Source organism: Marmota monax, unplaced genomic scaffold, assembly GCF_021218885.2.
Source record: "Marmota monax isolate L192 unplaced genomic scaffold, Marmota_monax_Labrador192_F-V1.1 WCK01_AAM20220418_F8-fsc00035, whole genome shotgun sequence".
NCBI lineage: Eukaryota > Metazoa > Chordata > Mammalia > Rodentia > Sciuridae > Marmota > Marmota monax.
The window spans coordinates 11069580-11081580 of record NW_026691961.1 but is presented as its reverse complement, the minus strand read 5'-3'; the positions used below and the strand labels follow the sequence as shown (position 1 = coordinate 11081580).

At 52.0% G+C, this 12001-nt stretch overlaps 1 protein-coding gene across 3 annotated transcripts in view; it reads right to left on the bottom strand.

Annotated features, from left to right (window-relative positions):
• The window catches only part of Mgrn1 (mahogunin ring finger 1), a 44407-nt gene that overhangs the window by 32008 nt on the left and 398 nt on the right, over positions 1-12001 (bottom strand). The window contains exon 1 of one of the 3 annotated variants that reach the window (XM_046444476.2): positions 7595-7786. The exons of 1 other annotated variant lie outside the window; for it this stretch is intronic. In XM_046444476.2, the coding sequence (XP_046300432.1) occupies positions 7595-7682 (88 nt within the window). In that variant the 5' untranslated portion in view covers positions 7683-7786. Of the gene's footprint in view, positions 1-7594; positions 7787-12001 lie in introns of those variants that run through there. One more of the 3 variants, XM_046444480.2, reaches the window with a different exon arrangement.

Sequence of the window (12001 nt, the reverse complement as noted above, 5' to 3'; positions counted from 1 at the left end):
TCCTCCCGCCCTGACTAGCATCTTGCACAGTCTCAGCTTTCCTTACAGAGTTGGTTACATTCTGTCCTCCCTCTGCCTGAGACCAGACACCACTTACAAGTGGCCACAATCCTACCCCCTTGTGACCACCAGGTTGGCCCCACCCAGGAGGTGGATGAGGGAAGGTGGATGACACCAAGAATCCCGGGCAAGCAGGGTCAAGTAACCCACTCAAAACACACAGCCAAGAGGTGGCATCTTCTCTGGAACTCCCTACGTCCTCAACCACGCCAGGCAAACCATGCCATTAACAAAGACGCCCAGGTCACCCTTCTGAAGAAAGCCTTTGGGCCAGGTGATGCGCTGGGCTGCCTGGGTCATGGCTCCCACCAAGGGGAAAGGAGCCTTACAGGCCAGCTGGTTGGCAGGCAAGGGCTCACTGGCTCCACCTGCTGGAAATTCCTCTCATTCTCTACTTGGACAGGATTTCCCAGTCACCAGGTTACCAACTGACTTGGTGCCTGTGCCACTAAATCTGCTGGGCCCTGGACTTGTGAGATGAGAACATCACAGGTCCTGGAAGTGCTGCTCTCAGGAATGCCCCTCCTGGCCCCACATCATCCTACATGGTAGGCAGGGAGGGCAGCCCCCACAGCCTGTGGTGTTGGAGGGGGTCTGACCTGGCTCTAGTCACCCCACTTTATGATCCCCCAGCTGAGTCTACATGTGTGCCCACAACAGCATGTTTCTGCCTGCCGCTGTGCCCTCAGCCCCACTACACTCCAGCTGGGTGACTCTGGGCTACCACCTCTCTAGCCTCACTGTCCCCACCTGTAACAAGGGACAGGAAGTCAACACTGGCTGGAACCCTGATATCCCACCTGCAGGGGGGGGCCTGAAGGCCAGAGCACTGCCATGGCAGGGAGGAGGAGCAATGCACCACCGTGAGCTGGGGACAACGGAGACCCAGCAAAGACTGGTTCACACATCTCCATAAGCTACGGCACCTACTCTGGGGGAGCAGAAGAGCTGCCCTCCCCAGTCTTGGCAGTGCCTTTCAGGAAACAGACTCCATGGTCCCCAGGGAGGCCCAGGTGCCCGGGCCAGGAGGCGGCTGAGTGTAGAGGAGCTGGGGGGATGCAGGGGCAGCTGGCAAGGGGACAATCCCACAGCCATACACCCTGCACTGAGCCAGGCTAGGCAGGGAGGGAGGAGGCGACCCAACACCACCCTCCACTTCACAAACCACTCAGAGGAAAGAAGCTGGAAGGCTGCACTGAACCCAGTGGAAGGCCACAGGAAGCCAAGCTGAGTGTGAGCCTCGCAGGCCCAGACGGTGGCCATGCTTGGTTTGAGGTTGTACAGGCAGAAGCAGTCACCACCAGGGTCATCCAGGAAATGCAGGACATTCCCCAGAGAACTTCTGGGCCCCATGAAAACCAAAGGCCAGCTGGGCCAGGGCCAGGCCACACCCTGCTGACTCCCATGGCCGACACCATCAGACCCAAAAGAGTTCTGGGGAAACAGAGCTCCCCTGGGCTTTAGGTGGGAAGCTGGGACCACGGCAGGCAAGTGACTGGCCAACGCCACATAGGAAACTTCTGGCACAGCGTCAGGACCAAAGCCAGTGCTCTCCTCAGCACACTGACCAGCTGCTCCCAGGCGTGAGGTGCAAGCCCCCAGTGAGAGTCCAGGTTGATCTACAACTCCACAGCACCCTGGGTGGTCCCAAGCCAGGAGGATGAGCACACACTGGCTCCTACACACAGCCCAGAACAAAGCCTGCCTCACCCTGGGAAGAGGGCCTCACTGCCAGCTCCCAGCACAGGACCGTAGGCCACCTGGCTAGCCTACTCCTAAGGTCCCCAGAGCTCTCTCAGCCTGGACTATGATTCTCTAAAGGGCAGGCTGGTGCAGAAAGATTCAGGCGCTGGATGGCAGCGGCCACCACAAAAACCTCCAGCTCAGCTGTGACCAGGCTCAGGAATGCAACCCAGGAGGTTCTGAGTCCCTGGTGCAGACCCAGAGCCAGGTCAAGGCCAGGCAAAGTCAGCAGAGCTCCTGTGGATGGACTGGGCTTCAATAACGAGGGACACTCACATTTTACTGCAAACCCAGCACCCTATCTCAAAACAATAATAATAAAAAAAGGGGGCTGGGGATATAGCTTAGTGGTAGAGCACTTATGTGCACAAAGCCCTGGGTGGAAACCCCTGTACACACACCCCAAAATAACTCCCAAACATAGCTTCTTGGTCTTGACTATATCAGACAAGAAAAGAGGAGGGGAGCGGGGAGCCCTCCTGGGAAGAGAAAACCTGGCTTCCTGGGGGAGGTCTTGCCTTATTTGTTTGGCTTAAGAGACCCTCCTGCCTCAGCCTGGAGAAGCTGGAATTACAGGCACACACCACCACACCTCTTTACATTTAAACTTTTTTTTTTTTTTTTTTTTGGTGCAGCACTGGGGAGGGAACCCAGAGCCTCAAGCATGCTACGCAAGCACTCTGCCACTGAGCTGTGCGCACCCTGTGGGCAAGGATTCTTGTCTTTTGCCTCTTACAGAGGCCCCATGAGCACAGAGCTGCAGAGAGCCCCAGCCCAGACAAGGACACTGGGAACTGGACACCTAGGCAAAGGGACACTGGGAATTGGCTTCTTTTACAAAATAGGGAAAAGTGAAGCCACAGCAAGTTCTCTGGGTGCATGGAGAAAGTCTGTCCCAGAAACAATCCCATGTCCTCAGACAGATGACAAACAATGCAGGCAGCCAAATACCACCCAGCCACAAAAGGAACAGAGCACCAACACCCCCGCCCAGCATGGGGGCCACAGGTCTGAGCACCCCTCCTCCACCACTTCTTTGGGTGACCTGGTCCCAGAGTGGTGCTCAAGCAGCAGGGCAGACAGTTGGCATCACTCTGCATTCTGGACACCGTCATTTCTTTAAGGATTTGGCTGTGGTGCCCTCACACCTGCTCTGTACCTCGCTGGGTGACCAGCCAGGGGCAGTGCCTGTCTATACTTCAGACTCCACACACACAATGTGAAAACAGGGCCAGCCTTGCACGGACAACACAGGCCTCCAAGCAAAGCCCTCACGGTTGCTGTTACCACCATGACCACAGACCACCGACCACAGCACTGGGGCTCAACGCCAGTGGGGAGTCTGTGCTGCAGCCAGGTGCCCAGTTCCCAAAGCCCCCACACCTTCCACTCCAACAAGTGCAAAAGCCCAGGCAAGTGCCTACTCTGCCTCTCCTGGGCATGCCTGGGACACAGCAGTCCTGGCCCTGCAGAAGGTCCTGGTCCCCTCACCCTGCTCTCTCTGCCCTGCAGAAGTCCCTTCAGCAAGCTCATGAGTCCCCGGCCCGGCCTGGTCACTGTACAAAGTGCCACATCAGACACAGCTTACAGAGAGCTGCAGTAACTCAGGGTAGTCCCTTGTAGCCACCAGGTCCCTATCAGGCAGGACAGGGAGGCAAGTGGGCAGAATCAGGCTGGGAGTCAGGGGGCCTGGCCTTAAATCTGGTTCCACCTTGACCCCACTGTGAGTCACCGTCACCTCTGAACCTCAGGGTCCTCACCAACAATCAGAGGCATATGACAAGAACAAGTTCCCCAGACTGCAAGGACTGTACCATTACCTTAATACATTAATTGTCTTTAATATTCTCATCAAAATCAACTATTAATTAAATAAATGTATGAAAGGGACTTTATATCACCTGTAGACTGGGGACACCAGTGCTGCTAGCCTTTAAAAAGTTGCCTCAGCTCCTCACTGTCTAGAGCCCAACTCTTCCCATGGAGCACATGATCCTTGCCTTCCTAAATAAATCTGTACTTGTGCCTTTAAAAAAAAAAAAAGTATAATCAAAAAGTAAGAGATCCAGATAAATACTGACACACCATAAACACAGACAGGCCACGTCCACGGACGCAGAATCAGCATGGTAAAGATGGCAACTCTCCAACATCAATCTGTACTTTCGATGTGATCCTGTGATCCCTATCAAAATTCAGCAGACTGTCTTTGTAGAAATTGATAAGCTACCTGCAAAACTTGTACAGGAATCCAGGACCTGAGCACCCCCAGGACAAGTGCGGAGAAGAAAGCTGGAGAACTCGGGCTCAGCAAGCCAGGTGACAGCAGGTGCTGCGGTGTGCCAGACCAGGGTTTCCCAGCCTCAGCACTAGGACTGTCCTGTGGCCTCTGCCCACTATGCCAGCAGCACAGACACTTGTCCCTAGCTGTGACAAAATGTGTCTCTCCAAGACATGGTCCAATGCCCTGAGAGGCAAAGCTGTGCCAGAGAAGAAGCACTGGGATGGACACGTGAGCCAAAAGCACAGAGTGGACAAGCCCTGTCACATCTGTGGTAACTGAGTTTTGACAAAGGTGTGAAGGCAGCTTGACGGGAAGAGGATCATCTTCACAACACACAATAGTGAAGCAACTGAGTCCCACACGTGAAAGACCATCCCTCAAACCATGGCTTTTCTCTTTGGCAGTACTGGGGACTGAACCCAGGGTCAGTAAAAGCTAGGTTATGCCGCCCTGGAATGGGTTCGCCCCGAGAGAGGGGCCCGTGCCTTGGAAAGCGTCGCGGTTCCGGCGGCGTCCGGTGAGCTCTCGCTGGCCCTTAAAAGCTAGGTTATGACTTGGGCAAGGCAAATATTTCTTCAATATAACTCTAAAAGCACTATTCATTTAAAAGATGAGAAACTGAAGTTCATCAAAGCTAAGAACACTTGCTCTTCAAACGACAAACCAGACTATAGTAAAATATTTGCAAATCATATGATTGGCAAAGGAACTGTATCAGAATACCTAGAAAACTCAATAAGAAGATAATCCAATTTTTAAAAACTAAACAAAAGATTTAAATAGCTCTCTCTCTCTCTCTCTCTCTCTCTCTCTCTCTCTCACACACACACACACACACACACACACACACACAAATACAATGGCCACTAAGCACACAAAAAGATGCTTAACATCACCAGTGACCAGGGAAATGCGAATCCCCAGCACAGTGGGGTCTCACTTCCCATCCAAGTTGGCTGAAATCGGAGCGGTGGACAAGCACTGTCAAGGATGGGCACAAACTGGCTGCCTCACACGCTGCTGGTAGGAAAAAATACAAAACAGTGCAGCCACTTTGGGAAACGATTAGGAGGTTCTCGAAAAGGTTAAACATATAGCTCCCATATGACCCAATAACTCCATGTTTAGGCCTACAGCTAGGAGAAATGAACACACAAGTGCTCATATCAACTGTATGTGAATGTTGAAGCAGCACTGATTCTAACAGCCAAAAAAAAAGGAAACAAATCAAATGTCCATTAATCAGTGAACAAACACACCATCACCACACAGAGGTATAGATGCATGCTGCAACACGGATGAATCTCAAAAACATTATGCTAAGAAGCCAGACACACGGAAAGAAGCCCTTGTGCTGCATGATTCTGTTCATGTGAGATGTCCAGGAAATTTTAAAGACAAAGCAGATCAGCCATGGGCTGGAGTGGGAGCAGAGGACAGAGACTAACCACAAGCAAGTACAAAGAAACACCTGGGAGTGAAGAGATGTCTGAACTGTGGTGGTGGGTGCAGGACTCCACACACCTACAGCTCTGATGCTACACGTCAGTCACTCTCTTAAAATGGATGAGCTGCAAGGTGCACAAACTGTACCTCAATAAAACTGTTAAGAGTGAAACACAATAAAAACAAACCAAATGTTGTTCAATTCAAGCTAAGAGCTATCCCAGAGCATGGTGCAAGTTCCATGAAGGAAGAAAACTGGATGTGGTTAGCAAGGACTTAAAAACACACTAGCACCCAATGATTCTTCTTGACCTCATCAAAACTGACAGACCTGAAAAGACAATTTTCTCAGAACAGTCCACAGGGGCACCCCTTTCCAAACTCTCTACAGTCCCCAATCCACCCTCAGGACAATAATGAAGTACTAATAAGGTGCCTTCTTTTTTCCAGTGACTCTCCCCAACCTTGTCGGGTTCTCAAGAACCTGGGAAGCAAGTAAACCCCCAGACACAGGACCAGGATCCTGATGTCCCCAAGACAGATGAACAACGTGTGTGTAAGGCACCTAGAAGAATTAGGAACAGAAAGGGAAAAAACATTAGCCAGACAGGACAGCCTTTGGACTGGGCAACCCCAGAACTCTGCTATTGATGGCTACAAGGCCCAAGTGGCCATGGGTTTCACCTGCAGTGCCAGCACCAATCAATCAGTGGCAGCTGACGGGATGTTCTGTGATGGATTCTGAAACCAGTCCAGGCTCAGTGGAAAGGAATGTCATGAATGATTGGCAACATCTGCCACAGTGGAATCAGAAAGTGGTGCTCTAAGTGCCACATATTTGTTGTCTTGTCCAATGGGACATTAACAGCGGTCAGGTCCCAGGTGATGGGATGTGCCACAGTAAACTTTCTGACATCTGTCATGCCACTGCTAAATCTATTAGGGTCTGGGCCAATCACCTAGTTTCCTTTTCAAATGTTAGTTTTACCAACTAACATTTGCTGAAGATTTCTAACGTGCCAGGCAAGACTTCTGAACATGGTACAAGTTACCAGCCCATTTTACAGATGAGGAAAAGGATACAGGGGGTTAAGCAGCTTGACCACAGACAGACAGAAAGAACACACATAGAGTCTTACAAGGGAAATGCCAGGACTTGCAACCCACACCAGTCCAGGCTGCTCTGCTGCTGTGCCTGGGACACAGCAGGCAGGGAGTTCTCCCTGCAAATAGGCAACAGCAGGTTACCAGCTGACTCCATCCCATAAGGCTACCTGGAGGCTGGACCAGTTCCTGCCCTTGTGTTCCCAGAGCCACTGACCCTCACCTTCTTTCAACCAGGGCAAGGCACTTTCTCAAACTTGATAGGACATCTGACTCACCCGGGGAATGGGTTTAAAAGGCAGGTTCCTAGGTCTCAGCAGATCAGAAGTGGAGCCTTGGATGTTTAGCAAGATGCCCTACTTGAAGGAGCAGGTGGTCCTGGACCACACTCAAAGGAAATCTGGCCTGTGGGGGTCCCAAGACACAGAGTCCACATTAGACAGGTTGCTCAGAAGCCAGCATCTGAGGGCCCCACTGGATATCCCATTCGGTCGGGATTCTCTCCTTTCCACCGCAAACCACCCCACAGGAGATGGAGAGCCAGGAACTGGAGCTCAAAGTTCAGGGGGGGCCACACTCTGGGAACAGGGTTTCTCAGGTCCTGGTCCCAGCGGTGCCTCCCGGCGCTGAGTCCTTGGGAAAGTCACTTCCACCTGGTGGCTCAGGTCCCTAAGCCACAAGTCAGGCAGTCCCTGTCCCCTCACCCCCTGCCATTCCGCAGCTCTCCAGCTCGGCCTACAGCCCTGCCCCTCCTCAGCTTCGCCTTCCCGGCCGCGCCAGAGCCGCCATCCACCCGCCAGGAGCGCGGCGCCCACCCCCCGGCCTCGCACCAAGCCTCCCGGGGGGCGAGCCACCAAGAAGGGGGCGCCGCGCGAGGGGCCGGCCCAAGGTCACCAGCCGGGAAGGGCCGCCCGGCGCTCGCGGCGTCCCCTCCCTCCGCGCCCGCCCGGCGCTCACCGGACTTCGGGGGGTAGCGGTAGGCCGAGTTGGCCTGGATGTCGATGTCCTCCACCCCCGCGATGCGGCGGCTCAGAATGGAGCCCATGGTGCGCGGGGCGGCTCGGCGGGCCGCGGCGGCGGTGTCCTGCTCACGCGGACATGGCCCGGACCAGGCTGCACGGACGCGCGTCCCCGCCGCCGCCTCGCGCCCGCCCAGCCAGGGACGTGTGGCCCCGCGCCTGCGCGTTCGCCGCCGGCCCCGCCCGTCCGCCGGGACGCACCGCCCCCTCCCGCCCGCAGGGGTAGAGGCCTCAGGTGCAGGCCTGGGGACCTCGCGCCTCTCTCTGCCCGCAGTCTCATCGTCGCCTGGGCACCCCTTGCTTTTCTGCACTGCCCAGGGTTCTCCCGCCTCTGCCTAGAAAGCCTGGGGGCCCCCGAGCCTACCTGGGTGGTTGGTGCTCACTGGGGAAATGCGCACCTGCTCAGGCCTTGGCCAGAACGCAAAGCATTCCTCCAACCTCAACTCCAGAATGAGTACTCTTTTTTTTTTTTTTTTGTAAGCCAGGTTGGATTGAACTTCTGGGCTCCACTGAGCCTCCTGCCTCAGCCTCCCAAGTAGCTGGGGCTTAAGGGACATGCTGCTCGCTCAATTTAGAACGACTGCATTGAAGATACGCAGCCCTAAGGAAGGCAGTAGACCTCTCCATTTTACACTGAGGCAGGAAGGAAGAAGAGCTGCATATAATGTCCTGAAAGCAAGTTTCCAAGAATCAGGGTCAAGATTGAAACCTGGCAGTTTGCAAGGGTTTTCTTGGCTTTTGACTTCACACGTCTGAAGGAGGCCACGAGAGCTTCATTTTTACCTATTTTTCACTTGAGGAACTGGGGTTCCAAGAAATGTTTCCCAAATCAAGCCTGCTGCGCCAAAAGCATAGCTAGGAAGGCTCAGGGCAGGAAAGGTCCCACCTGGTACAACTCACCATAGTGAATTAAACACACATTAAAACGGAGGCGCACATCTATAATCCCAGAGGCAAGAGGATCAGGGGTTCAAAGCCAGCCTCAGCAATGGCAAAGCACTAAGCAACTCAGTGAGACCCTGTCTCTAAATAAAATACAAAGTAGGGCTGGGGTTGTGGTTCAGTGGTAGAGCACTTGGCTAGCATGTGCTAGGAGAGCTGGGCTCTCTACCACTGAGCCACAACCCCAGCCCCCTGAAAAAATGTTTTTAAAAATTTAAATATCCTATACCTTCCCAGGGACCAGAATCCACCATCCAATGATCCTTACTATCAGGGGTTTCTTGCAAAGTCAAATTAATGACTAGAAAAGTTCAGGTTTTGGGGGCTGCCTGATTAAGTCTTCCTATTTACAAACAAGATGCACATTTACTGAACACTTAATCTGTGCCAGGCATCATACTGGGGGCTTTATGCATATTCGCTCTTTTAATTCTCTGATGTCAGTTCTATTTTCTTTCTTTTGTCTGGTGGCAGTATTGGGGATTAAACCCATGAGTGCTCTAACACTGAGCTACAAACCCAACCCTTTTTTTTTTTTTTTTTTGTAACAGGGATTAAATCCAGGAGTGTTAACCATTGAGCCACATTCCAACCCTTTTTATTTTTATTATTACTTTTTTTTTTTTCTATTGGGGATTGAACTCAGAAGTACTCAACCACTGAACCACATACCCATCCATTTTTTGTATTCAGAGACAGGGTCTCACTGAGTTGCTTAGCTCCTCACTTGTGCTGAGGCTGCCTTTGAACTTGCAATTCCCCTGTCTCAGCCTCCTGGGCCGCCGGGATTACAGGCATGTGCCAGCATGATCAGCATAAATTCTATTTTTATTCCCAATTTACAGAACAGAAACAGGAGGCTTGGAGAAGTGCCCTATTCTGGTTGCACAGTAAGTAAGTGGTAAAGCTGGAATTTGCCCTTACCTTGGCACTCTCCTGCTTTCCCAGATAGTAATTCTCCAGTGTGCAGATTTCAAACTTCTTGTCCCTGAAGGATGAGCCTGAAGACATTCCCACCTAGTTTGGTCTTTCTTCCCTTATTTTATTTCCACTGAATCACATAACACACTTATACAGGCACACACACATATATCAGCTATGCACTTAATTTATTGCCCTACCTGGTTGCAGAAAGGGAGGGAGAGAGTCCCTAAGACCCTACTGTTTCCACTGAAAAACAGCTCTAAGAGCACACCATGGTAGGCCTTTCACTGTCTGGATGGCTTTTTTTTTTTCTTTTCTTTTTTTCTTGTATTAGGAATTAAGCGCAGGGACACTTCACTGAGCTACATCCCAGCACTTTTTTTTATTTTGAGACAGGGTTGCACTAGTTACCAGGCTGGCCTCAAATTTAGGATCATCTTGAAAGATCAAGGACAGCCTCAGCAACTTAGCAAGGCCTTTAGCAATTTGGTGAGACAGTCTCAAAATAAAAAAATAAAAAGGGCTGGGCAGTGGTAAAGAGCCCCTGGTTCAATTCCCAGTACTTAAAAAAAAAAAGTGATCTTTGTGCCTCAGCCTCCCAAATCTCTGGGATTACAGGTATGTGCACCAAGCCCGGCCAGCTGGACTTTCTTAAACATTCTCAGAACTTTAGACTCAAGATGGCCCCTTCAGCAATATTTTTCCGTGCTTTCTCACACCCAGCAGGGAAACAGGTCCTTCCTGATTTGGTCCAAGCTCCACTATCAACATCTTGGGTGACTCATTTATTTATTCAACAAATATTTATCATTGCAGCTACTATATGTCAGGTGATGAACCAGGTGACGGGGATCAAATATTAGATCATGCTAGACATGGAGTCTGCAAGCTAGTAAGGAAAACATACCTCCATTAACTGGCCATGTGAACTTGTGAATGCTGGCAAGGTCCTCAACCTCCTTGGCCCTCAGGTAAGGTAAGGGTGGTGCTGCAATAGCTTCTCTCCGCCTCCCCCCATCTCCTGGCCCCAGCTGTCAGGTCCTATCCCAGCCTGCTAAGAAATCCAAAGTCCACCCTCCAGCAGGCTGATCCTGGCTGAAAACAGGGTTGTTTTCTCCTTCTTTGCTACCCCTGGGGAAAAAAAGCTGGCTGAGGTGGAACATAGTGGCCATTAGGGTGACCTTCACCCTAACCAGCTTCATCAGATCAACCCCTGCAAGGAGGATGCCCTGGGAGAGCTCCTCTGGGCTGGGGAAGCCTGGCCAGGTTACCTGAGTGGTACTAGATGGGGTGGGGGTAGAGTACTTCCTGCTTCCCTGAGCAAGGACCCCAGTGGGCCCTGCCAAGATGGTGTCCATTCTCCTTTGTCAGAAATACACCCTGCTGGTCCACTGGGGGCCCACTCTTCTCCCCTGGTTCTGAATGCCACAGTGTAGGCTAGATTCCAGTCGCAGTTTCCCAATCTACAAAATGGGCTTGAGCTCCCCAGAGTGATCTAGATAGAGGCAAAGAGGTGAGTGCGAGAACTCCCATAGCCAAGCCCTGTGCTGAGCCCCACAGCATGAATCCCCTATAACAGAAGTGGGAGAACTCAGAGCTTTACAAAAGAGGAACCAGAAGCCAGAGTAGGCAGCGCCTCAGGACTGATATCCAGCTGTCTGGCTCCCTAACCCACCCACTTTCCACCATACTCTGTTGCAGTCCCCATGGCAACACTGGTAGTGGGAATCAACACTCAAAGCTGCCTCTTACTGTGTGCCTACCCTGTGCTAAGTGCTTTGCCCACATTAATTCATGAATATGATGTTTCACAGGGCTAAAGGGCAATTCTCAGCAAGAGCAAAAATATCCTGGCACCATCAGGGTTTGCAAAAACCGATGGTCCCTGAGTGATCCCTACATAGCAGAAAAGATGCCAAAACCCCATTTCCTGTGGACAGATAGTTCTGCCAGGACTAAGGTGTTTGTATAGGGAAGGGGGACATTAAGTGTCCTCTCCCTCCCCATGGGCCAAGCTCCTAGCTCCAGCCCTCAGAAGTCTGACTCATTTCCCTCCCCAGCCCTCTGAGCTATCCTGATGCACCAGCCTCACCCACTTCCCTTCCCCTTTCAGGCCCTGTCCACCAGTCCTCCAAGTAAGGCTCCCCAAGAATACTGCAGGCTGGTCCTCCATTTCCCAGAAATCTAATTGGGACTGAACCTCTCAGCCACCTTTGGTCCCCATACTGTCACAACCACAGTGTTCCTAATTCTGAACAAGGGATCAGATCAGTGGCCCTTAGCCCACACCCAGGGCCTGTGCTTGCCTCCTTAGGGACTCTCCATACTAGCAGTGATGCTCTTGTCCGCGAGACTTGAACTTTGAACCTAGGCTCCCCTCCCCGCTAGCCGTCCATCTGGTTTGGCTCTCCTGGAGCTCTGGTTCTCAAGGGCCCGGCAAACAGTGGCTCAAGAAAATAAAGTGGGGCCAGGGAGCCCA